General features: G+C 44.1%; 1 protein-coding gene across 5 annotated transcripts in view; it reads left to right on the top strand.

Moving 5' to 3' along the window:
• The window catches only part of LOC124006838 (bifunctional heparan sulfate N-deacetylase/N-sulfotransferase 1-like), a 140699-nt gene that overhangs the window by 53310 nt on the left and 60301 nt on the right, over positions 1-27088 (top strand). For all 5 annotated transcript variants that reach the window (XM_046317022.1, XM_046317024.1, XM_046317026.1 and 2 more), the window contains one exon: positions 24379-25328. In XM_046317022.1, the coding sequence (XP_046172978.1) occupies positions 24774-25328 (555 nt within the window). In that variant the 5' untranslated portion in view covers positions 24379-24773. The remainder of the gene's footprint in view (positions 1-24378; positions 25329-27088) is intronic.

The raw sequence follows: 27088 nt of genomic DNA, 5'->3' as shown, positions 1-27088 counted from the left end.
TACTCAAAATCGGCGCTGTATGCTGTACGCGTGTGATGGTGGTTTTGGATATATAAGATACATAATGACTGATGAAAATACACACAGGCCAATTTAATTCCAGTAAATTATGCAAATTAACCTATAGACTGATAAGCATGGCAGTAAAATGTATATACATCAGCTGGTATTTCAATCAATGAATAAAAAACATTATTTTTACAATGGGATTTTATTTCTCCCTATCATTTTGGCCGGCAACACTTTATAGTCTTCTTTTTTGGGGGGGCCAAAAGTTGTTTAGCTGGCTAATGGAAACCCTGTAACTGAGGTAGTGGGTCCTTTTCAGGAAGTAAAATGATTAACTGAGTTTCTGGGCTAATAAACAGGGGGAGGTTTTGAGTTTCTTAACAGGGTTTTGGGTAGACATCCTATAATGTCTCACACGACAAACAGATCTGCACGCCCGCCCGTGCAATCCAGTTAGTCTCAATTATGTGAGCCCTAATCTATTTACTGGCCATGGAACAGATAGCTCCCCTTGGCTTATTTAAACATTTTTTTTAAAACACACAAAAACGGCAAAGGAAAGATAGCACGTGTGGGCTATTTGTGCAGCTGGTTCCAATCAATAGAGCTGGATGTAAAGTTGTGGTGGGATCAGGGTACGTTTTCTTTTGTCTGTATGTGTGTATGTATATATCTTCCTCTGGGGGGCACTACTTGGCATCACTGAGCTGGTGTTGGTTGGCTTGTCTCAGCCAGATGGAAGCTGGGTAATGAGTTGTTGTGCATTATACACCAGACAGGTCAAGGTCACAACAATGTCTAGGATGTCAATACAATACCAGGGATGATTAATTAACCATGTAAAGACCTTGGTCTCATACTGAGCTATGCAGAAGTGTCACTACGTACAGGATAGTGCAGTCGTGGCCAAAGGTTTTGAGAATGACACAAGTATTCATTTCCACAAAGTTTTCTGCTTCAGTGTCTTTAGATATTTTTGTCAGATGTTACTATGGAATACTGAAGTACAATTACAATCATTTCTTAAGTGTCAAAGGCTTTAATTGACATTTACATGAAGTTGATGCAAATAGTCAATATTTGCAGTGTTGACCCTTCTTTTTCAAGACCTCTGCAATCCGCCATGACATTCTGTCAATTAACTTCTGGGCCACATCCTGACTGATGGCAGCCCATTCTTGAATAATCAATGCTTGGAGTTTGTCAGAATTATTATTATTTTTTGTCCACCCACCTTAAGAATTGACCACATGTTCTCAATGGGATTAAGGTCTGAGAAGTTTCCTGGCCATGGACCCAAAATATCAATGTTTTATTCCCCGAGCCACTTAGTTATCACTTTTGCCTTATGGCAAGGTGCTCCATCATGCTGGAAAAGGCATTGTTCGTCACCAAACTGTTCTTGGATGGTTGGGAGAAGTTGCTCTCGGAGGATGTGTTGGTACCATTTCTTTATTCATGGCTGTGTTCTTAGGCAAAATTGTCAGTGAGCCCACTCCCTTGGCTGAGAAGCAACCCCACACATGAATGGTCTCAGGATGCTTTACTGTTGGCATGACACAGGACTCATGGTAGCGCTCACCTTGTCTTCTCCTGACAAGCTTTTTTCCAGATGCCCCAAACAATCGGAAAGGGGATTCATCAGAGAAAATGATTTTATCCCCGTCCTCAGCAGTCCAAACCCTGATGCACTCACACCTGCCTGCTGCCATTCATGAGCAAGATCTGTACTGGTGGTGCCTCGATCCCGCAGCTGAATCAACTTTAGGAGACGGTCCTGGCACTTGCTGGACTTTCTTGGGCACCCTGAAGCTTTCTTCACAACAATTGAACCGCTCTCCTTGAAGTTCTTGATGATCCGATAAATGGTTGATTTGGGTGCAATTTTACTGGCAGCAATATCCTTGCCTGTGAAGCCCTTTTTGTGCAAAGCAATGATGACAGAGGAAGAACAAGGATTCCAAGCACCACCCTCCTTTTGAAGCTTCCAGTCTGTTATTTGAACTCAATCAGCATGACAGAGTGATCTCCAGCCTTGTCCTCATCAACTCTCACACCTGTGTTAACAAGAGAATCACTAACATGTCAGCTGGTCTTTTTGTGGCAGGGCTGAAATGCAGTGGAAATGTTTTTTGGGGATTCAGTACATTTGCAGGGCAAAGAGGGACTTTGCAATTCATCTGATCCCTTTTCATAACATTCTGGAGTATATGCAAATTGCCATCATACAAACTGAGGCAGTAGACTTTGAAAATGTATATTTGTGTCATTCTCAACTTTTGCCCACGACTGTACAGTCATTTCGTTAACAATGGCAGGTAGGCTCTGTTCCCTGCCAACCACTCTGAAAATATGATTTTAGGTGCAACTTGCCACAATTCCGACGCCAGTAGCCTACATCTCACTCAAGTTCAGACGCCACCATAGCAAAAAAGCTGCAGTGTCCTGTAAAAAAAGGTGACATGTTTTTTCCCAGCCTGCCACTATCTCTGGGTACTGTCTGTCAGCCGTTAAAGCAGCTATACATATCCAGGCCATGATGCCATGTTGTGCATCCATAATTATAGGAAAGATTCACCTGAATGTTATACAGTGCATTCGGAAAGTATTCAGCCACTTTTTCCACATTTTGTTACGTTAGCCTTATTCTAAAATGGGTATAAAAAGTATCCCCTAATCAATCTATACACACAATCCCATAATGACAAAGCGAATAAAGTTTTCAATTTCTTTGCAAATGTATTAAAAATAAAAACGTATTTACAGAAGTATTCAGACTCTTTGCTATGAGACTCGAACTTGAGCTCAGGTGCATCCTGTTTCCATTGATCATCCTTGTGATGTTTCTACAAGTTGATTGGAATCCCCTTGTGGTAAATTCAATTGATTGGAACTGATTTTGTAAAGGCACACACCTGTCTATATAAGGTCCTACAATTGACAGTGCATGTCAGAGCAAAAACCAGGCCATGAGGTCGAAGGGACTGTCCATAGACTTCTGAGATTGTGGTGAGGCACAGATCTGGGGAAGGGTTCCAAAACATTTCTGCAGCATTGAAGGTCCCCAAGGGCACAGTGGCCACAATCATTCTAAAATGGAAGAAGTTTGTAACCACCAAGACTTCCTAGAGCTGGCCACCCGGCCAAACTGAGCAATCGGGGGAGAAGGGCCTTGGTCAGGGAGGTGACCAAGAACCCGATGATGATAGAGTGGCCAGACTGAAGCCACCCCTCGGTAAAAGGCACGTGACAGCCTGCTTGGAGTTTGCTTAAAAGCACGTAAAGGACTCTGACCATGAGAAACAAGATTCAATGGTCTGATGAAACCAAGATTGAACTCTTTGGCCTGAATGCCAAGCATCACGTCTGTAGGAAACAGCACCATCCCCATGGTGAAGCGTGGTGGCAGCATCATGCTGTGTGATGTTTTTCAGCGGCAGAGACTGGGAGACTAGTCAGGATCAAGGGAAAGATGAACTGAGCAAAGAACAGAGATCCTTGATAAAAGCCTTCTCCAGAGCGCTCAGGACATCAGACTGGGGCCAAGGTCCACCTTCCAACAGGACAACGACCCTAAACACACAGCCAAGACAAGAGGAGGAGGAGTCGCCTCGGGACAAGTCTCTGAATGTCCTTGAGGGGCCCAGCCAGTGGCCGAACTTGAACCCCATCAAAAAATCTCTGGAGTGACCTGGTATTAGTTGTGAAAAAACATATATTTTTAATGATCAATTTTAGAATAAGGCCGTAATCTAACAATGTGGAAAAATTGAAGGGGTCTGAATATTTTCCAAATGCACTGTATTGGTGCCGTTCTATTGATTTTCCTGGGGTCATTTTTCCTGGGGTCATTTAATGTGTATCTGAGCTATTGCCGTTCAAGCAGGCAGAAATTTGGCCAGTATGACAAAGCGATAAATCTGCCCTCGCTACACTAGAAGTTAATAGGAATATGACTTTTAGATCACAACAATGTCTATCATTCATGTCAGATATATTCAGTACTGGCCGATGTCATGACTCGTCGTCTCGCGAGCCATTACTCAAATTTTTTGCGATATTCCTACCAAGATATTTTCAAATTTAGCAGAGGGTCCATCACATTTCTCCTATTTGTCTGCTTTGTCAATCCAGTTGCATGGCATGGTGACATTGCACTGCAGTTGTGCTTGTCAGACTCCACTGTGCGAGGCACGTCGATCTGCAGGTTGAACATGGTGAGATTGTATACTCTTAAATTGACAGGGCAATTTGTTTAGGCCATTTTATAGCAAACTAGCTACTTCACATGTTGATATTGACTGGTATTATTGTGTGTAGCTATTTTCGCTAGCTTGACAGCTAGCCAGCCCATAGAGAGCAGTGCATTGTGGGTTTTGTAGTCGGCTTGAGCTGTAACAGATTTCCACAATGATTTTAACATGTTGCTACTACCATACAACAAAATAAAAAATTTGTTTAGAAAAAACATTAGCCCATTTTAGTGTCATTTAACACTAAATTGTAGGAATTAGTGGTTTTGGGTTGATTTTTCCTTGAAGAGTAGAGGGACGATGCTGCTCCAAGCATCTGGGTTTGGGGCGGAATTGCTGCCCTGTTCATGCTCACTAGTAATTACACACCGCTTCCAATTATCCACAGTAATGTGACATCCAAGGGTACTTCCACAGGAATCACAGAACGGTGTAATACAGATCGCCCCCCCAGATTCTGACAAAGGTTAGTGAAATATACATGCTGCCTTTTTGGAAACAGGAGTGAGCAATGTAGATTGGTTTCTCTGTCTGAGACATATAAACAAGTTGTGTTCCAATCCTTTTCTCTCGCCCCTGGATTTATGGTAATAGCTCTGGCGTTGTGTTCCCCAGAATTAATTTAGCCAGTTAAAGTGGACACAGGATAGCAAAATTGCAGTTCCCTAAGTAATTTCCTCTGTCTCTGCTCCGTGTGACGGAGAGTGAGGGGGATGGAGAGGAGGGTCAGCATGTTTTATCTGTGGATGAGGGAAGTGGCATTGTCTGGCTAGAAAAGAACTGGGCAAAATACGGCCCACAAAGGGATTTAGGCTAGAAGAACAAATCGTCCCCCCCAAAAAACAGCGAGGGCCCTCCTGTTGAATTTAGAAATCCCAATGTTGCCCTCGAGCCAAAAATGATTGCCCGCACTGAACGAGAGCCACTGTGACTTTAAATCAGCAAAACAAGCTAAACGTTAACCATGTAAGTTAATTCTTAACTCAAATGCTTGATACCCTCAGGCTGACACGCTCTATGGATTCCCTGGGGAAGGTATCACAATTTACTATGATCTCATTAGAGAACTAAAATCACAATCTTATCGTCACAAAAACATTCTCTTTATTCTGGATATTTTCTAACGTACAGTATGTAAAGTTGATTTACACATTATGAAAACTCTTCAAGTTACAATGTTTTCGTTATGTCTTCGTGCAACTTTTAATGACTTCACAAAATAGACATACATTTTCCATATTCCATCTCTCATCAGACCCAATAATTCAGATGTTGAACCATATTGTGTCCGTGTCCATGGTTTGATGTTGTAGTTTTGGGCAGTAAACTCTTCATAAGACACAAAGGCATTCCGATCATCCAAACTAGGCCCCAAAAGGAATCGTCTGCTGTCTATGGTTTACGATTGACGTGAGGTGTCATAAAGCCCACACATCCATCCATCTGCGGGAGAGGGAGAGCTCTGTACAGCTGATCTACTGTAACCTGATCTTTTGGATCCTCACAGCAGTCATGACACATAAATCACAATATTGATATATATATATATATTTTAGGACACCTACCCATTCAAGGGTTTTTCTTTATTTTGACTATTTTCTACATTGTAGAATAATAGTGAAGACATCAACACTATGAAATAACACATATGGAATCATGTAGTAACAACAAAGTGTTTTATATTTGAGATTCTTCAAATAGCTACCCTTTGCCTTGATGACAGCTATTTTCGCTCTTGGCATTCTCTCAACCAGCTTCGTGAGGTAGTCACCTGGAATGCATTTCAATTAACAGGTGTGCCTTCTTAAAAGTTCATTTGTGGAATTTCTTTCCTTCTTAATGCTTTTGAGCCAAACCGTTGTCACAACACAAGGTATTGTTCTTGCCATATCAAATAAGAAAAGAGAAACGACAGTCCGTTACTTTAAGACATGAAGGTCAGTCAATATGGAAAATGTCAATATATATAAGTTCATTAGTTACCAGCCTCAAATTGCAGCCCAAATAAACGCTTCAAGTAACAGACAAATCTCAACATCAACTGTTCAGAGGAGACTGTGTGAATCAGGCACTTCATGGTTGAATTGCTGCAAAGAAGCCACTACTAAAGGACACCAATAAGAAGAAGAGACTTTCTTGGGCTAAGGAAGACGAGCAAAGGACATTAGACCAGTGGATATTTGGTCTGGAGTCCAAATTTAAGATTTTTGGTTCCAACCGCCGTGTCTTTGTGAGATGCGGTGTGGGTGAACGTATGATCTCCGCATGTGTATTTCCCACCGTAAAGCATGGAGGAGGAGGTGTTATGGTGTAATGGTGCTTTGCCGGTGACACTGTCAGTGATTTTATTTAGAACTCAAGGCACACTTAACCAGCATGGCTACTACAGCATTTTGCAACGATACGCCATCCCATCTGGTTTCAAATCAAATCAAATTTTATTTGTCACATATACATGGTTAGCAGATGTTAATGCGAGTGTAGCGAAATGCTTGTGCTTCTAGTTCCGACAATGCAGTAATAACCAACAAGTAATCTAACTAACAATTCCAAAACTACTGTCTTATACACAGTGTAAGGGGATAAAGAATATGTACATAAGGATATATGAATGAGTGATTGTACAGGGCAGCATAGGCAAGATACAGTAGATGGTATCGAATACAGTAGATGGTATCGAGTACAGTATATACATATGAGATGAGTATGTAAACAAAGTAGCATAGTTAGTGGCTAGTGATACATGTATTACATAAGGATGCAGTCGATGATATAGAGTACAGTATATCCGTATGCATATGAGATGAATAATGTAGGGTAAGTAACATTATATAAGGTAGCATTGTTTAAAGTGGCTAGTGATATATTTGCATCATTTCCCATCAATTCCCATTATTAAAGTGGCTGGAGTTGAGTCAGTGTCAATGTCAGTGTGTTGGCAGCAGCCACTCAATGTTAGTGGTGGGAGGGTAGCAAGTTTTAAGTTCCTCGGCATACACATCACAGACAAACTGAATTGCTACCCTCTCGCCTTCTGGATGATAGCGGGGTGAACAGGCAGTGGCTCGGGTGGATGTTGTCCTTGATGATCTTTATGGCCTTCCTGTAACATCGGGTGGTGTAGGTGTCCTGGAGGGCAGGTAGTTTGCCCCCGGTGATGCGTTGTGCAGACCTCACTACCCTCTGGAGAGCCTTACGGTTGAGGGCGGAGCAGTTGCCGTACCAGGCGGTGATACAGCCCGCCAGGATGCTCTCGATTGTGCATCTGTAGAAGTTTGTGAGTGCTTTTGGTGACAAGCCAAATTTCTTCAGCCTCCTGAGGTTGAAGAGGCGCTGCTGCGCCGCCTTCACGACGCTGTCCGAGGGAGTGGACCAATTCAGTTTGTCTGTGATGTGTATGCCGAGGAACTTAACTTGCTACCCTCTCCACTACTGTTCCATCGATGTGGATAGGGGGGTGTTCCCTCTGCTGTTTCCTGAAGTCCACAATCATCTCCTTAGTTTTGTTGACGTTGAGTGTGAGGTTATTTTCCTGACGACACACTCCGAGGGCCCTCACCTCCTCCCTGTAGGCCATCTCGTCGTCGTTGTTGGTAATCAAGCCTACCACTGTTGTGTCGTCCGCAAACTTGTTGATTGAGTTGGAGGCGTGCGTGGCCACGCAGTCGTGGGTGAACAGGGAGTACAGGAGAGGGCTCAGAACGCACCCTTGTGGGGCCCCCGTGTTGAGGATCAGCGGGGAGGAGATGTTGTTGCCTACCCTCACCACCTGGGGGCGGCCCGTCAGGAAGTCCAGTACCCAGTTGCACAGGGCGGGGTCGAGACCCAGGGTCTCGAGCTTGATGACGAGCTTGGAGGATACTATGGTGATGAATGCCGAGCTGTAGTCGATGAACAGCATTCTCACATAGGTATTCCTCTTGTCCAGATGGGTTAGGGCAGTGTGCAGTGTGGTTGAGATTGCATCGTCTGTGGACCTATTTGGGCGGTAAGCAAATTGGAGTGGGTCTAGGGTGTCAGGTAGGGTGGAGGTGATATGGTCCTTGACTAGTCTCTCAAAGCACTTCATGATGACGGAAGTGAGTGCTACGGGGCGGTAGTCGTTTAGCTCAGTTACCTTAGCTTTCTTGGGAACTGGAACATTGGTGGCCCTCTTGAAGCATGTGGGAACAGCAGACTGGTATAGGGATTGATTGAATATGTCCGTAAACACACCGTCCAGCTGGTCTGCGCATGCTCTGAGGGCGCGGCAGGGGTTGCCGTCTGGGCCTGCAGCCTTGCGAGGGTTAACACGTTTAAATGTCTTACTCACCTCGGCTGCAGTGAAGGAGAGACCGCATGTTTTCGTTGCAGGCTGTGTCAGTGGCACTGTATTGTCCTCAAAGCGGGCAAAAAAGTTATTTAGTCTGCCTGGGAGCAAGACATCCTGGTCCGTGACTGGGCTGGGTTTCTTGTAGTCCGTGATTGACTGTAGACCCTGCCACATGCCTCTTGTGTCTGAGCCGTTGAATTGAGATTCTACTTTGTCTCTGTACTGACGCTTAGCTTGTTTGATAGCCTTGCGGAGGGAATAGCTGCACTGTTTGTATTCGGTCATGTTACCAGACACCTTGCCCTGATTAAAAGCAGTGGTTCGCGCTTTCAGTTTCACGCGAATGCTGCCATCAATCCACGGTTTCAGGTTAGGGAATGTTTTAATCGTTGTTATGGGAACGACATCTTCAACGCACGTTCTAATGAACTCGCACACCGAATCAGCGTATTCGTCAATATTGTTATCTGACGCAATACGAAACATGTCCCAGTCCACGTGATGGAAGCAGTCTTTGAGTGTGGAGTCAGCTTGGTCGGACCAGCGGTGGACAGACCTCAGCGTGGGAGCCTCTTGTTTAAGTTTCTGTCTGTAGGCAGGGATCAACAACATGGAGTCGTGGTCAGCTTTCCCGAAAGGGGGGTGGGGCAGGGCCTTATATGAGTCGCGGAAGTTAGAGTAACAATGATCCAAGGTTTTACCACCCCTGGTTGCGCAATCGATATGCGGATAAAATTTAGGGAGTCTTGTTTTCAGATTAGCTTTGTTAAAATCCCCAGCTACAATGAATGCAGCCACCGGATAAATGGTTTCCAGTTTGCAAAGAGTTAAATAAAGTTTGTTCAGAGCCATCGATGTGTTTGCTTGGGGGGGGATATATACGGCTGTAATTATAATCGAAGAGAATTCTCTTGGTAGATAATGCGGTCTACATTTCATTGTGAGGAATTCTAAATCAGGTGAACAGAAGGATTTGAGTTCCTGTATGTTTCTTTCATCACACCATGTCTCGTTAGTCATGAGGCACACGCCCCCGCCAATCTTCTTACCAGAAAGATGTTTGTTTCTGTCGGCGCGATGCGTGGAGAAACCCGTTGGCTGCACCGCCCCGGATAGCGTCTCTCCAGTGAGCCATGTTTCCGTGAAGCACAGAACCGTTACAGTCTCTGATGTCCCTCTGGAATGCTACCCTTGCTCGGATTTCATCAACCTTGTTGTCAAGAGACTGGACATTGGCAAGAAGAATGCTAGGGAGTGGTGCACGGTGTGCCCGTCTCCGGAGTCTGATCAGAAGACCGCCTCGTTTACCTCTTTTTGGAGTCGTTTTTTGGGGTCGCTGCATGGAATCAATTCCGTTGACCTGATCTTATATTCAGTAGTTCTTCTCGACTGTATGTAATGAAACCTAAGATGACCTGGGGTACTAATGTAAGAAATAACACGTAAAAAAAAAAAAAAAAAATTTAAATGCATAGTTTCCTAGGAATGCGAAGCGAGGCGGCCATCTGTCGGCGCCGGAAGGTCTCTCTGGTTTGGGCTTGGTGGGACTATCATTTGTTTTTCAACAGGACAATGACCCAACACACCTCCAGGCTGTGTAAGGGCTATTTGACCAAGAAGGGGAGTGATGGAGTGCTGCATCAGATGAACTGGCCTCCACAATCACCCAACCTCAACCAAATTGAGTTGGTTTGGGATGAGTCGGACCACAGAGCGAAGGAAAAGCAGCCAACAAGTGCTCAGCATATGCGGGATCTCCTTCAAGACTGTTGGAAAAGTATGCCAGGTGAACCTGATTGAGCGAATGCCAAGAGTGTGCAAAGCTGTCTTCAAATCAAAGGGTGGCTATTTGAGGAATCTCAAATCTAAAATAGATTTTGATTTGTTTAACACTTTGTTGGTTACTACATGTTTCCATATGTGTTATTCCATAGATTTGATTTCTTCACTTCTATTCTAAAATGTAGAAAATAGTCAAAATAAAGAAAAACCCTTGAATGAGTAGGTGTTCTAAAACGTTTGACCGGTTCTAAAACTTTTGACAGATTTTTACCTTGTCAGCTCGGGGATTCGATCTAGCAACCTTTCGTTTACTGGCCCAACACTCTAACCACGAGGCTACCTGCCGCCCAAAGTGCCTTAATAGGGCGTTGGGCCACCATGAACTAGATCCACTTCAATGTGCCTTGGCATAGATTCTACAAGTTTCTGTAACTCTATTGGAGGGATGCGACACCATTCTACCACAAGAAATTTCATAATTTGGTGTTTTGTTGATTGTGGTAGAAAACTTTGACTCAGTCGCCGCTCCAGAATCTCCCATGTGTTCAATTAGGTTGAAATCTGGTGACTGAGACCATGGCAGATAGTTTACATCGTTTTCATGCTCATCAAACCATTGTGACCACTCGTGCCCTGTGAATGGGGGCGTTGTCATTCTATGGGGGCATAACCATTGTAGCCAAAATAATGGCCTGCCAAGAATTTTTATACACGATGGGATGTTAATTGCTTAACCTTAACTCAGAAACCATATCTGTGTGGAAGCACCTGCTTTCAATGTACTTTGTATTGCTCATTTTACTCAAGTGTTTCCATTATTTTGACAGTTACCAGTATATCGAAATGAAATGTTTTGCCTGTATCGGGCGGCCCTACGGTCTCTCTACCTATCTGCCTTTTTAAGGCCATCTGTGGGCACAACATTTTAATGTACAGTAATCACAGGTGGATTGAGTGAAACCCAATTAAATGCTGCATTTTATGACCGCTAAGTGGTTGTTGGATGTAACTGGATTTCTGGAGAGACTGTTTCAGTTTACTGGCCGTTTCATGTTTCATATCTGTGTTGCTTCAGAAGAGCTTTGGAAGTAAACTACATTGCAGCGTGCAGTGGTGTATCATATTGGATTTAGACCCACAGCTTCCCTCAGTCTTTATCTCTGAAAACACAGACTTTTCCCCTGTCCCCCGCCCTCCCTTCCTTTAATGTCAGGAGACAAACACCTCCAAACGGGAAGTAATCCCCTTACCCTCATGCCGGAGTCCGTCCATGGGGGGATTATGTCAGGGGTACAGCTCATGGGGTTAGCGCCGTCCCAGTGAAACAGGAGATTAGCACGCGGACAAAAACGCACATTAGATAAGCAGCGTGGTGGGCTCGCAGCTCACCCCAAACTCTGGTCATGCAGTGCGTGGGTGGGGGGGAGGGGGGTACACCCGCTCTCGCCAAGTAAGTACTCTCTAGGGATTGGAGCGACACAGCAGGTGTGATGGTGGTGGTACAGTTTGTGCTGGGTTGGCGCAGAGGGCTGGCTGGTGGACTGTGCATTCATCACCAGACGTAAGAAGCTGTGTGTGTGAGCTCAGACGGAGCTGAGCATGGTGGGGAAGTGGAGTTGAAACTCTGAGAGTAGAGCAGAGCGCCTGTGGAGGTAGGAGCAACCCTAGCTAGCAGAGTGGAGATTGGAGGAGCACAGAGGCTATCCTGGCAGACACACACACACACACACACACACACACACACACACACACACACACACACACACACACACACACACACACACACACACACACACACACACACACACACACACACACACACACACACAGGCTGCTAGAGGGCCCTGGAGGATAGTTCTCTTCACAGGATGGACACGCTTCACAAGGTACTGTGGCTGACGCTTTCCTTCAGAGTGGCTCCATCGACAAGAAATGGGATTGTATGGTTTTATAGGATAGGCACTTGTGTTCTCATTGTAGGCTGAGGCTATATTGAGATAAATGTTATTCACTGGTTCACATTGATGTCTTGGACAGATTTCATTCGGTTTACTGAAAATGGGTTCCGGATCCATCAATGCAGTAGTCCATGTTGGACACTAAGTTGTGGTCTGTATGTCTGTACATTCATCTGCCACTTGTTTGCGCATTTGGTCCAGTCTAGATAAACAGGATTAGAGATTTAGGATTACACTTCCCTGACCCTCCCCAGATTGTGCTGGATTATGCCCTTCAGATTGCTAATGTTTTGTATTATCTCTGCCTCTGAGACAGAGGTGAACCATCCCAGTTCCCCATTCATTGGTATGCTGTGCAATTAATCCCGTGTGGTTCAGTTGGTAGAGCATGACGCTTACAACACCAGGGTTGTGAGTTTCATTAACCTGCGGGGACCAGTATGGGAAAACATTTATGAAAAATGTATTCTCTGAATAAGAGTGTCTGCTAAATGACAAAAATGTAAATAAAAATAAATAAATGTTGTGGATGGCCTGAATGCCTCTGATATGATTCTCTCTCACGGCATTTGAATGAATATTGGTTTTATTTTCAGTGGTCTTGCTTGTTGGTTTTGAAAATTGCTTCTCCGTGTACCATTTCATGGTACCCCTTAGTACAGCCTTAATCTGTGTATAAAATAATATATTAGTTTTAGCAAGCAAGAATTGTGACTGCAATAAACTAATGACTGAATGAAGGTGGTGAACTGAACAGCATTTGGGTTCTGACTGACCTTTATTGTCTACTAATAAGAGAGAAGAGAGGACCACGGTGTTAGAAGGATTTTAATCTTACCATGGTAAAGTTGACGCACTCTAGTGTTTGTGGGGCTCTACGTTCATGGCATATGACATTTTACAGACAAATGCTCCTGTGTGATAGATAGAACATCAGCACTCGGGATCTCAAACTCCCCAGTCAAACGGATTCAGAGCTGTCACAAAGCGGTGGCACTCTTAAACTTAACGTTTACTTCTCATTCTCATGTTACATCCGCTCCTGATTCCATTTCTCTGAACCATCTCCGTCGGAAGTTTTGTCGTGTCTGTTTTCACGGATGGCAGTTTCCAGCTCTCCAGCAGTAATTCAAATTCTGATGAAGGGGAACTTTGGTGTCTGATTGGACGCAGTTTGACTTCTGCTTTCTGAAGAAGGTTGTGGTTATGCTTTTCCTTTGGAAAGGGTGACTGAGACCGTTGAACCAACCAACCCTTGTTGTTAGACCCATTTTTTTCTCCCCCCATGAATGTTTTTTGTCCTTACCTTATTTACTTAATAACAGAGAGGCTACATCTCTTGGGTTAGTGTTCTCTTTCATATGTGCAGTACTGATACTGTTCCACCGAAAGCAATATTTATGTTCTTCATGTATGTGTTGTCAGAAACTGATTTCTCGCCCATGTGAGACTAATAGGTATACCGAGTATCTCAACTTAGGTCATCCATGTGGGGGATTCTCTTAGTCTTGTCCCGCCCTCTGTGATAGATACAGAGCATTAGGAAAGTATTCAGACCCCTTGACTTTTTCCACATTTTGTTACTTCACAGCCTTATTCTAAAATGGATTCAATTGTTTTTTTCCCCCATCGATCTACACGCACTATACCATAATGATAAAGCAGAAACAGGTTTACGAATTTATTACAAATAAAATAATCTAGCCTATGTTATCCAGTAAGCATGGTTCCCTCTGTAATGGCTATTATCACCTGGATGGCCTTAGCAACCCTTGTGGTTCCTATCCAATGCTAATTAAACAAGTCGATCTGTAAGCCTAAACCATAGTCTATAACCCATAGCCCAGACAGTCAAACGCTATGGTGATTCAGGAACATTTACAACTTGATGTGAAATGAGACCAACCTCAGTGATGATAGTAGTTAGTCTGACTCCCACCAGTTGGTGAACTATCTCAGTACCTTAGTCTGACTCCCACCAGTTGGTGAACTATCTCAGTACCTTCGATACAGAGGCTGACTAATTGAACATAGTCTGTGTCTAGCATGACATAATGAGCATATTTCTCACTCTATACCAACTTTTCACTTTTTCCTTTCTCTAAATTGTATTGAAGAAACGTGGCACTTTAAAGACAGCTTGATTGCATGTAGGGCCTACTGCAATAAGGCATCACATGAACAACTGGAGCAGGAAACATCGGTGTCCTCCACATCTGGTGTTTGAAGAGGAATTTCATATTGTGTCTGTATTCCTCTGAGCTTTAACATAAAATGCTGCTCCTCCATCTTACTTCTACCAAACCCCGTGAGCCAACCCAGTCCTCTGCCTCCATACCAAACCCCATGAGCCAACCCAGTCCTCTGCCTCCATACCAAACCCCATGAGCCAACCCATTCCTCTGTTTCAATTGACTAGCTCCACCCTGACTTCTTTTTAGGTGTACAGTGGAGAAGAGTGGAGGCGGGAAGTGAAGGCCATGAAAACCTGCATTAGTCTCAGTCTGCTAACCCCTCATGCCTGAGCAAGGACTGGATTCTCAGGCAGTCATCATCTGCTCCAAACAATGTATGTCATTGTGAATGTGAAATGGCACCGAGCCCATGGGGTTAGGCCTGGGTACACTCGGTGAATCTAAAGTTGGGGCTGCCTGAGACTGAGAGAAAGCAGTCCTGCAAGGCTAGCCACCCAGGGCCGGCAGCCAGGGATCGTCTTGTAAGCCCAAGCCCCTGGCGTAGTTACCCACGGTGCTCATTACAGGAAGGGTTCTGGTGTTTATGGGCCTATGCTCCAATCAGTGGCTCACTAATATTCCCAGTTGTTGAGGCACTCCTTTTTTTCAGTAGCTGTTCTCCTCTGTCCAAATGTGCTTTGAAAAGGCAAAGAAAGAAAAATATTGAAGAAGTAGTGACAGATGAAGAGGAACTAGAGAAGCTTTGAAGCTTACTTTACATTCTAGACTCTTTTCTTGTCTCTATTCTCCAATAAAATCCCACTGATTGGTTGAATTGGATGACCAGTAATTCCAGCACATTAAGAGCTTTGTCCATCATGTATTACAGTCTGACAACATTTTTGATTAGGTGCAGCGGTGTTACAATTTTAACTGCTTTGAGGGTAGTCACTAGGTTTCCTCGCATACCTGAGGCTACGATTACATAATGTCATTCAAATAGGGCTATATTAGAATAGGATTTCTTGTTCACATTTTAAAGATTATATTCCTTGTTTGTTGAACATGAATCGACTAGGTGATGCTTAACGGTTCAGCCTGTAGCTCATTTTTTATAGAGGACTTTTCCCTGTACTGTATGTTGCTGGGTCAGTGGGCTAGGAGCATATTGCTGTCTCTCGAGGTAAGAACACTTGATGCATAAAGTACAGTGCCTTCAGAAAGTATTCATATCCCTTGACTTATACCACATTTTGTTGTTATAGCCCGAATTCAAAATTGATTGTCATTATGGGTTAGAGTGCGGAAAAACAAAGTAAGAGATGTTTTTAGAAATGTTTGCTAATTTATAAAAAATGAAATACATTTTTGCTAACTATTCACACCCCTGAGTCAATTCTTTGTAGAAGCACCTTTGCCGGTGATTACAGCTTTGAGTCGTCTTGGGTATGTCGATCAGCTTTTCACATCTGGATTTGGGGATTTTCTTCCTTGTAGATTTTCTCAATCGCTTAGATGGAGAGTGGCGGTTAACAGTAATCTTCAAGTTTTTCTGGGCTTTTTTAAATTTAATTTTACCTTTATTTAACCAGGCAAGTCAGTTAAGAACATATTCTTATTTTCAATGACGGCCTGGGAACAGTGGGTTAACTGCCTGTTCAGGGGCAGAACGACAGATGTACCTTGTCAGCTCGGGGGTTTGAACTCGCAACCTTCCGGTTACTAGTCCAACGCTCTAACCACTAGGCTACGCTGCCGCCCCACGTGGCTTTGGCTGGGCCCCTCAAGGACTTTCACATTCTTGTTCTGAAGCCATACCAGCATTGCTTTGACTATGTTTGGGGTCATTGTCCTGTTGGAACACAAGTCTTCACCCCAGTCTAAGGTCGTTTGCACTATGAAGCAGGTTCTCAAGGATTTGCCTGTATTTGATTCCATTCATTGTTCCCTCTTTCCTTACCAGTCTCAGTAAGCAGTCCCTGCTGCTGAAAAGCATCCCCATAGCATGATGCTGCCATCATCATGCTTCACGGTAGGGATGGCGTTAGACTGGTGATGAGCTGTGTCTGGTGTGCTGTCATGTGCCTTTCAGTTAACTCCTGGTGTGCTGTCACGTGGCCTTTCAGCTAACTCCTGGTGTGCTGTCACGTGGCCTTTCAGCTAACTCCTGGTGTGCTGTCACGTGGCCTTTCAACTAACTCCTGGTGTGCGGTCATGTGGTCACTCCTGGTCACCTCCCAGAGGTCCTTCTTGCACGTATGGTCGGACGGCCAGTTCTAGGCAGAGTCTGGTTAGTTTAATTTTTATTTTTTATTTATTTCCCAATAATGGAGACTACTGTGCTCTTGGAGAATTTCAACAATCTAAAAATAGTTTTATACCCTTCCCCAGATACACTGGGGCAAAAAAGTTATTGTGCAAATTCTCCCACTTAAAAAGATGAGAGGCCTGTAATTTTCATCATAGGTACACTTCAAATATGACAGACAAAATGAGAGAAAAAAATCCAGAAAATCACATTGTAGGATTTTAAATGAATTTATTTGCAAACTATGGTGGAAAATAAGTATTTGGTCAATAACAAAAGTTTATCTCAATACTTTGTTTAATACGCTTTGTTGGCAATGACAGAGGTCAAATGTTTTCTGTAAGTCTTCACAAGGTTTTCAAACACTGTTGCTGGTATTTTGGCCCATTCCTCCATGCAGATCTCCTCTAGAGCAGTGATGTTTTGGGGTTGTTGCTGGGCAACACGGACTTTCAACTCCCTCCAAAGATTTTCTATGGGGTTGAGATCTGGAGACTGGCTAGGCTACTCCAGGACCTTGAAATGCTTCTTACGAAGCCACTCCTTCGTTGCCCGGGCGGTGTGTTTGGGATCATTGTCATGCTGAAAGACCCAGCCACATTTCATCTTTAATGCCCTTGCTGATGGAAAAATCTCACAATACATGGCCCCATTCATTGTTTCCTGTACACGGATCAGTCATCCTGGTCCCTTTGCAGAAAAACAGCCCCAAAGCATGATGTTTCCACCCCCATGCTTCACAGTAGGTATGGTGTTCTTTGGATGCAACTCAGCATTCTTTGTCCTCCAAACACGACGAGTTGAGTTTTTACCAAAAAGTTCTATTATGATTTAATCTGACCATATGACATTCTCCCAATCTTCTTCTGGATCATCCAAATGCTCTCTAGCAAACTTCAGAAGGGCCTGGACATGTACTGGCTTAAGCAGGGGGACACGCCTGGCACTGCAGGATTTGAGTCCCTGGCGGCGTATTGTGTTACTGATGGTAGGCTTTGTTACTTTGCTCCCAGCTCTCTGCAGGTCATTCACTAGGTCTCCTGGGCCCGAGTAGCAGGCAGTTTAATTTGGGACTGCTTTTCATCCAAAATTCTGAATGCTGCCCCCTACCCTAGAGAAGTTCATTTCTAAATCATATCCAAGCACTTGAATTGGCCACAGGTGGTCTCCAATCAAGTTGTTGTGAAATCTCAAGGATGATCAAAGGAAATTGTATGCACAGCTCAAGTTCGAGTGTTATAGCAAATGTGTGTGAATACTTAATGAGATTTAAAAAATACTTTTTCTAACATTTCTAAAAACATGTTTTCACTTTGTCATTATGGGGTATTGTGTGTAGATGAGTAAAGAAATCTGTATGTTTGATCAATTTTGATTTCCCGGCTTTAACAACAACATGTGGAATTAGTGAAGGGGCATCAATACTTTCTGAAACCACTGGATGTGATGCCCTGAGAGCAGGACGTGTGATGACGCTCATCCTAAAAAGAAATGGCCATTTGTGTTTGTTCCCAGATGCCCACAGCTCCTTTTCACACGTCTGTCAGTCCCCTGACTGTAACAAAATAGTGGGACTGTCTGGCATGGGAGTTGTTGACATATTCTTAAATGTCAAGGTCCTCAATTTCCCTTTTTTTCAGTCCTGGACTGGTATTTCTTCTTACTTTTATGTTATACCACTTCGGCATGTTTGGTGTGTCATTGCAGAGTCTTTTGAAACCTGTGACACAAAAGCAATTTGTTAGTGTGGTGAAGTGAGCAGTGTGTTGGTGACCCAGACAGCCAGCCAGTCTCTACTCGAACCCATTAATGTTGCTCAGACTGTTTTTACTAAAACTTTCATTTTACTCAAAGTTGGGATTGACTTTCTTCACTTCACACACACACACACACACACACACACACACACACACACACACACACACACACACACACACACACACACACACACACACACACACACACACACACACACACACAAGAATCAAATACCAGCCAGGAAGACAACTTTTTTTTTCCTCCCTCCATTCCTTTTTTTTCTGGTCTGCTACATTGAACAAAAAAAAATAATCCTCAAATCCTTTGGCACTGTTGTCTTGTAACACTATGTGCCTTCATCTCAGCCTGGTATTCAGTTCCTCAGATGAGACACATGATGTCAGGGAAAAGTTAGGTTTTTGTTGATCTGGAGGAGCGGTGAGTACAATCCGTTCCTTTGTCAGCGATTTGCCAGAGGCCGCTCCCACTCGTCACTTATCTCTACTGTTATAGAACGACACAGATATTCAAACGTTGTACTTTTGACGTGTTTTCAACATATCTTTATTGTCCCAATTGGGAAATGTTATTCAAGAACATTAAAACCTGTGTCAGCCGTACAACAGATAATGAGATTGGTTACGGTCTTAAAATCCATTTTGAAAAAGGAGCGGTCATTGTGCAGAAGTGCAGCAATAAACATGATTTCATTTCATGTGCAGATTCAGAAAGCCTATGGGATAACATCGTTCTTCCATCTGTTGCTCTTGTGTTTGTGAAGTCTAAAACGATGGACCTGATGGGAGGAGTTCAAAATCGTCAAGAAGGGGGTGATCAGGACAGCCGAGGATACAGTTAGCTCTCCGAACCACTTGCTTCCTGAATGTTTCTGAGAGCTGTGCCTGTTGCACCCAGTTGAGCTGTGGCCACCTTTACCGCCCTCTTGCCTGTTTTTGTTGCCAACATTAAACCAGGCCACCATCAAAAACATCAACACGGATTTAATAAAACTCCTGTTTTAGCTAGGTAATCTTGTGTAGCCCAGCCCTGTCCTACAGACAGTAGAATCATACTGTCTATGACCCAGCGGCTTCATGTTTATTGGGAGTTTCCCCTCTTTCACTTGACAAATGCATTGCCATCTGAATTATACTGGGTTTTCATAATCCTTTACACATTTAAAAGGGTGGGCTAAATACCCTGTTGATGAATAGCAGAGCCCCTATGGTGACAGGTCTTCACCTCCCTCTCACTGCCACAATGGGAGCCAAGTGACAGGGTATTGTGGTTGGAGCTCAGACTCTGGGTGTGGGGACTGGGGAGGGGGCCGGGAGTGGGGTATTGTGGTTGGAGCTCAGACTCTGGGTATGGGGACTGGGGTGGGGGCCGGGAGTGGGGTTAAATGCCTGCACGTCATTCTTGCAACCCCTAATGGAATTTTTCTTTCTTGCTTCCTAAAGCTAGCCCCTCCTGCCCGCCTCAAAAATTCCCGATGGGGGAAATTGGATCACACTAAGGGCTCACACACAAATAGTGTTTGTTGGCCAAGAATACTTAGCAGCTCAATGAATTCTGAAAGCCAAGTGCACACTGATTTTACATGTAGAAACACATGAAAAACGTCAGCAGCCAGAGGTCTACAGCTGGTGGTACCTAAAACACAGCGTCAGACGAACGCTCGATCACCATTCGTTGTGATTTGTGCAAGCCTTCACGAAACCTGAACAGCTGTGTCTCACCAAAGGGAGGGTGACTCTGGCGTCTTTCACACGCTCCGCTCCCAACACCCTTTTGAAGTGATAAAATCGCTTTCTCCCTGGCCCCCCCTCTCCCCTCCGTTGCCTGTGTTTTCATTTTTATAAATGTACTTTGGTGCTGTTGCTTTCCTTTGGTATTCATGCATTTTGTTTTTTCATCCCCATACCCCTGCAATTTTTTCTACTCTCTTTACATATATGCCCGTATATGAATGGCTCTGTGGTGCCTAACTGGATCCAGCCCCAGGCACGCTGGATCTTGTCACCCTGTCGCTTCAGTCCTTTCCGACGGTTGAACAAGCTCTCGGTTTTTTTATTATAGCTTTATCCTCTGAAAATTGGTGCTTTGTAGAAGACAAAAAAAAAAAACGAGGTGCAGGCATTCTAACCAGCAGCAGCCTTTCCAAATCATGTCCAATCAATTTAAGTTATCTCAGGTGGACTCCAATCAAGTTGTAGAAACATCTCAAGGATGACCAGTGAAAACAGGATGCACCTGAGCTCCGTTTCGAGTCTCATGGCAAAGGGTCTTGTGTAATAATGGTATTCTTTTATATATATATATATAACACGTTATGTATATATCTATATATATATATATATATATTTGCAAAAAAATTATTAAACCTGTTTTCGCTTTGTCATTATGGGGTATTGTGTGTAGATTGCAGAGTATTTAAAAAAATGTTTAAACTATTTTAGAATAAGGCTGTAATGAAACAAAATGTGGAAAAAGTCGAGGGTTCTGAAACGTTCTGAAAGCACTTTGTGTATATCTGGAACACTGAATATTACTTTTCTAATCTCTTAAGCTTTTTCTGAAAAGAAGACTGCATTTATGATGAGATAATTGCATGTCTTCACTATTATTATACTATAATATATACAGTGGGGCAAAAAAGTATTTAGTCAGCCACCAATTGTGCAAGTTCTCCCACTTAAAAAGACGAGAGAGGCCTGTAATTTTCATCATAGGTACACTTAAACTACAACAGACAAAATGAGAGAAAAAAATCCAGAAAATCACATTGTAGGATTTTTAATGAATTTATTTGCAAACTATGGTGGAAAATAAGTATTTGGGGCTGCTCCTGAGGACTGTGGGCACTCGTTCTCAGTGGCCGATGTACGTAAGACATTTAAGCGTGTTAACCCTCACAAGGCTGCCGGCCCATGACGTGTCATGACGTTGGCCTGGGGCGGGTTATGACCCCCATAAATACCTTTCCCCTTTTTCCTATCTCTACTCTACCGGTGGCTATTGAAAATCCCTTTGTTAACATTGAGAGGTAGAGTCTGGGAACATCAAAAAGGTGGGGGAACGGAACCATATTTCGGTAATCCAACCAGCTGATAATATGCGTTGGTACTAAATGAATATGATGCCAGATCAGTTGGCGTCTGAGACATTATTACTGATGATAGGACGACATAAACTGTATCTTGGAAAGTCTACACATTCTAGTTATCAGATTCACATGGAATTGTTGTGCAATTTAAATGTTTAAATACGAAACTATTTGTGAAAAGATGTAATGTAATTTTAGCTTCCAAATGAAAGAATTGTTTTTTTCATGAGTGAACTATGCTCAACTCAGTGGCCCTGCCCATGTGAACAGACATTGGTTATAAATTATGAAACACGCCCTTCTCTCCCCGACTATATTCCGAAAATGTAATTCCTGTTCCGAGGACGTTAGAGCGACGGTCCTACGTTAACTTCTCTAGGGTAGGGGGCAGCATTCGGAATTTTGGATGAAAAGCATGCCCAAATTAAACGGCCTGCTACTCGGGCCCAGAATATATGATATGCATATAACTGGTAGATTTGGATAGAAAACACTCTAAAGTTTCCTCAGTCTTCCGGCTCTTTCATTCAAACCCAACCCCTTTCCTTTGTGTAATCAGCCGTCATGTCGGCTCCGTCCACCAGGGATGTTTTCTTTATGACATTTGTAATTAATGTATGATGTAATTATGTGTGATAATTTAGTAAATAAATAAACCAAATTATAATCAATAAATAAACCACATTTTGTATTGCTGATTCAGCTTGTTAGCCAGGGTTCGTGAAGAATTTACAACTTTCAGATGAGACTGAATAAAGTGACGATTAAATATAGACTACTATTGATGTAAAATATTACACAGTCGTTAAGAGTTTATTCGGAAGATAACAGCTCTATAAACATTATTTCATGGTGCCCTGGCTTTCTAGTTAATTACATTCACCTTATTAGCTTAATCAGGTAATATGAATTACAGAGAAATTATTTTATAGAATAGCATGTCATATAACTTAATCCGGCATAGCCAAAGCATCCCTAGCCGCGTCCTCAGAGCATGCGCAGACCATCTGGCTGGAGTGTTTACGGACATATTCAATCTCTCCCTATTGTTTCAAGATGTCCACCATTTGTTCCTGTATCCAAGAAAGCAAAGGTAACTGAACTAAATTAAGTTTAAGCTCAATCATCAAGTTTGCTGACGACAGAACAGTAGTACGCCTGATAACCATCAATGTCAAGACCGTCTGCAGGGAGGAGGTGAGGGCCATGGCGGAGTGGTGCCAGGAAAATAACCTCTCCCACAACAAAACAAAGGAGCTGATTGTGGACTTCAGGACACAGCAGAGGGAGCACGTCCACCACATCCACATCGATGGGGCCGAACACATCACTGACTATTTGAAATGGTCCACCCATGCAGACAGTGTGGTGAAGGCACAACAGTGCCTCTTCAACCTCAGGAGGCTGAAGACATTTGGCTTGGCCCCTAACCCTTACAAACTTTTACAGATGCACCATTGAGAGCATCCTGTTGGGCTGTATCACCGCCTGGTACGGCAACTGCACTGCCCGCAACTGCAGGGCTCTCTAGAGAATGGTGCAGTCTGCCCAACGCACCTTGGGCACACTGCCTGCCTTGCAGGACACCTAAGGCACCCGATGTCACAGGAAGGCCAAAAAGATCATGAAGGACATCAACCACCCAAGCCACGCTGTTCACCCCGCTATCATCCAGGTGCTTCAAAGCTGGGACCGAGAGACAGAAGCTGTTTCAATCTTAAAGCCATCAGTTTAAAAGGGGAGAAAATGCACTCTTGTCTCTACTTTTTTCTATGTATTTCATATTTCACTTGTATAGTTTTGTTTCTGGCTGCACCACAAATACTCTTTTGAAATTAGGGGGCTTTGACCAGGATATGTCATTTGTAAAGAGTGTACGGCGTATGTGATCAGAACTAGATGAAGCATACGACACAATTAAACAGACCAATAACAGCAATAAAACAAACCAAAACAAGATAAACCTATATTCAGCAAGGTGAATCATTTTGATTCTGAACATTACATATAGAAATATAATGAAGAGGACTCGAATCACAACAGACAATCTGTTTTACAGAACACATTTCCCCCCTTAGTCACTAGCCGGCTACCTTAGAGGCTGCTGCCCTATTTACATAGTCATGGAATCACTGGTCACTTTTAATATTGGACAATGGTCACTTTAATAATGTTTACATATGGTTTTACTAATTTCATCTGTATATACTGTATTCTAGTCAATGCTACCCTATTCAACTATTGCTGTATATATACTATTCTATCCTACAGATATACTAAATATTCTATCCACATACTGTCCATAATGTCAATACATCCATAACATACAGTGCATTTGGATAGTATTCAGACCACTTGACCTTTCCCATTTTGTTACGTAAATCCCCCCCCCCCCCATCAATCTGCACGCAATAGCACATAATAACAAAGCAAAAACAGGTTTTTAGAAACAAAACAAAACCCGGAAATATCACATTTACGTAAGTAATCAGACCCTTTACTGAGTACTGTTGTACTGAGTACTGTTGTTGAAGCACCTTTGGCAGTGATTGCAGCCTCTAGTCTTCTTGGGTATGACTCTACAAGCTTGGCACACCTGTATTTGGGGAGTTTCTCCCATTTCTTCTCTGCAGATCCTCACCTGTTCTAATCTCTGTGTATATCTGGAACACTGAACAGTCCTGTTCTAATCTCTGAATATTTATCTTTGTCCTCCAGGTCTCCTAGAGAATGCTTTGGGGATGACCTGCTGGGAGAGCAGCACCTTGCTGGACTACCCGTGTGACTCCAGAGAACCATCTTCCGTCACCACCTCTGTCCTTCTGCAAGTCCTATAGAGAGCCCCAGGATTTAGAGCGTAAGCGTTGTTGGGGGGGTGGGGAGGGCAGGGGGCTGGTGGATGGGTAAAGGCACATATCCCTGTCTGCCAGAGAGCCACCCACCCACACTGATGGTGTCCCCTGCCTATGTTGCTCCCACCACCCCTTGGCAATGGTGACATGAGTACGTGATGTGGAGGAGCCTATTGTATTTTTGAGGAAGAATCTCTACCACCTACCATTACATTTGGATTGTTTTCGCCGTACACTCTGGGACTGAGTCTGTGCGGGGTGATGTTGCTGCCGTCATGCGGTCGCCTCCGGCGGCTCTTCCGTCAGTCTCACTCCCTCACTCTCCAGACCAGCCTCCTGCTCCTCTTCCTCTTCTGCATGGTGAGCGTCTTGGTCTCCGCCTACTTCCTCTACGGAGTCAAGCGGGAGCTGGAACCGGCGGCGGGGGGCATGGGAGGGCCGGAGGAGGGCACTGCTGACTGGGACGACCGTCGTGCCGCCACACCCTCCACCTCCTCCCGGGCGCTCCCTCCACACACGGCCAGGCCCTCAGATGTATTGCGCACTGACCCTGTGGTGCTGGTGTTTGTGGAGAGTCTATACTCCCAGCTGGGACAGGACATTGTGGCCATCCTGGAGTCTGGCCGCTTCCTCTACCGAACCGAGATGGCCCCGGGAAAGGGGGACATGCCCACCCTGACAGACAAGGACAGAGGCCGTTTCACGCTGGTCATCTATGAGAACATCCTGAAGTATGTCAACCTGGACGCTTGGAACAGAGACCTGCTGGACAAGTACTGTGTGGAGTATGGAGTGGGTATCATAGGCTTCTTTAAGGTTAGTATGCAGTGGGTTTTATAGGCTTCTTTTAAGATGAGAGCCAGTCACTGATTTCATCCCAGGACACCGATCCAGTATTGTTATCTTTAATCAGCTGTGTAAACAGTAGAAACAGTAGTAAAATAAAGATGCCTGTGAAGCTATAGAAATTATCAATTTGAATTCTAGGGGAACTTGTACTGATTGTGTCCATCAGTTGTTGTAACCTTCATCTAACTAGGCAAGTCAGTTAAGAACATTAAGAACAAATTCTTATTTACATTGATGGCCTATCGGGGAACAGTGGGTTAGGGGGATCCTTGTTCAGGCAGGGGATTCGATCCAGCAATCTTTCGGTTACTGGCCCAACGCACTAACCACTAGGCTACCTGCCGCCCCAAATCTTTTTGTGCTTAAGCACCTCTTCAGTCTGACCCCATCATGGTGAATTAGACTCATCAGTCCCCTTCACCCTTACTCTGCCCTTGGCCCTCTGTCTGCAATAGGTTGCAATCACCACATAGACTAGAAGAAGTCCTCCTGACCTAAGCACTAAATATCCTTTCCCACTCTGGGATATGCATGCATTGCTGGAGGTCAGGTTTAGAGAAAATAGACACCTAGATTGGTTTATGTAAGCACATAGTCAAATGACTAGAGACATAGTAAAACATTTTCTTCTAATGTGTACCTCCCTGAATCCGAGGGAGAATTCTGTGGTTTGCGATAAAAGTTGCTGAATGAAATATGCGCTCGTTAATTTTTAAATGACTCCCGGCTGCGTATAAGGCGAGCAGGTTCCGCCTTGGTGTCATCTACCTCCAATAGCAGCGAGTACAGTATAACACACACACACACACACACACACACACACACACACACACACACACACACACACACACACACACACACACACACACACACACACACACACACACACACACACACACACACACACAGGGGTTTGTATACAGAGTCTGTGCCTGTGGTTGTTTGCCATGCTGTGGTTGGCTGCTAGCCTGCTGTTTCTCTAGTACGGTGGTCCTGTCATGGCTCATAGCTCAGCTGATAATGGCCCCGCTGGAACATGATTCAGCAAATTCACCAGGAGTGGCGTGGGACTCAGCTGCTTGGCTGCTACAGTACGTCCGCCTGCCTAATTCTCTTTGGTTGGGTCTGAAGTGAACACCCACCTGTTTAAACCACTACACTGGGACCAAGTGGCCTCGCACAGCCTGCCTGGTACCAGAGCACTTAAGCAGGGCTACCGCAACTACAGGTTAGATCCCGGCACTAGAGCAGGGCTGTAATAACTACAGGTTAGATCCCGGCACTAGAGCAGGGCTGTAATAACTACAGGTTAGATCCCGGCACTAGAGCAGGGCTGTAATAACTACAGGTTAGATCCTGGCACTAGAGCAGGGCTGTAATAACTACAGGTTAGATCCCGGCACTAGAGCAGGGCTGTAATAACTACAGGTTAGATCCCGGCACTAGAGCAGGGCTGTAATAACTACAGGTTAGATCCCGGCACTAGAGCAGGGCTGTAATAACTACAGGTTAGATCCCGGCACTAGAGCAGGGCTGTAATAACTACAGGTTAGATCCCGGCACTAGTGCAGGGCTGTAATAACTACAGGTTAGATCCCGGCACTAGAGCAGGGCTGTAATAACAACAGGTTAGATCCCGGCACTAGAGCAGGGCTGTAATAACTACAGGTTAGATCCCGGCACTAGAGCAGGGCTGTAATAACTACAGGTTAGATCCCGGCACTAGA

Source organism: Oncorhynchus gorbuscha, linkage group LG20 (genome assembly GCF_021184085.1).
Source record: "Oncorhynchus gorbuscha isolate QuinsamMale2020 ecotype Even-year linkage group LG20, OgorEven_v1.0, whole genome shotgun sequence".
Lineage (NCBI taxonomy): Eukaryota > Metazoa > Chordata > Actinopteri > Salmoniformes > Salmonidae > Oncorhynchus > Oncorhynchus gorbuscha.
This window is presented reverse-complemented; position numbering and strand designations above follow the sequence as displayed.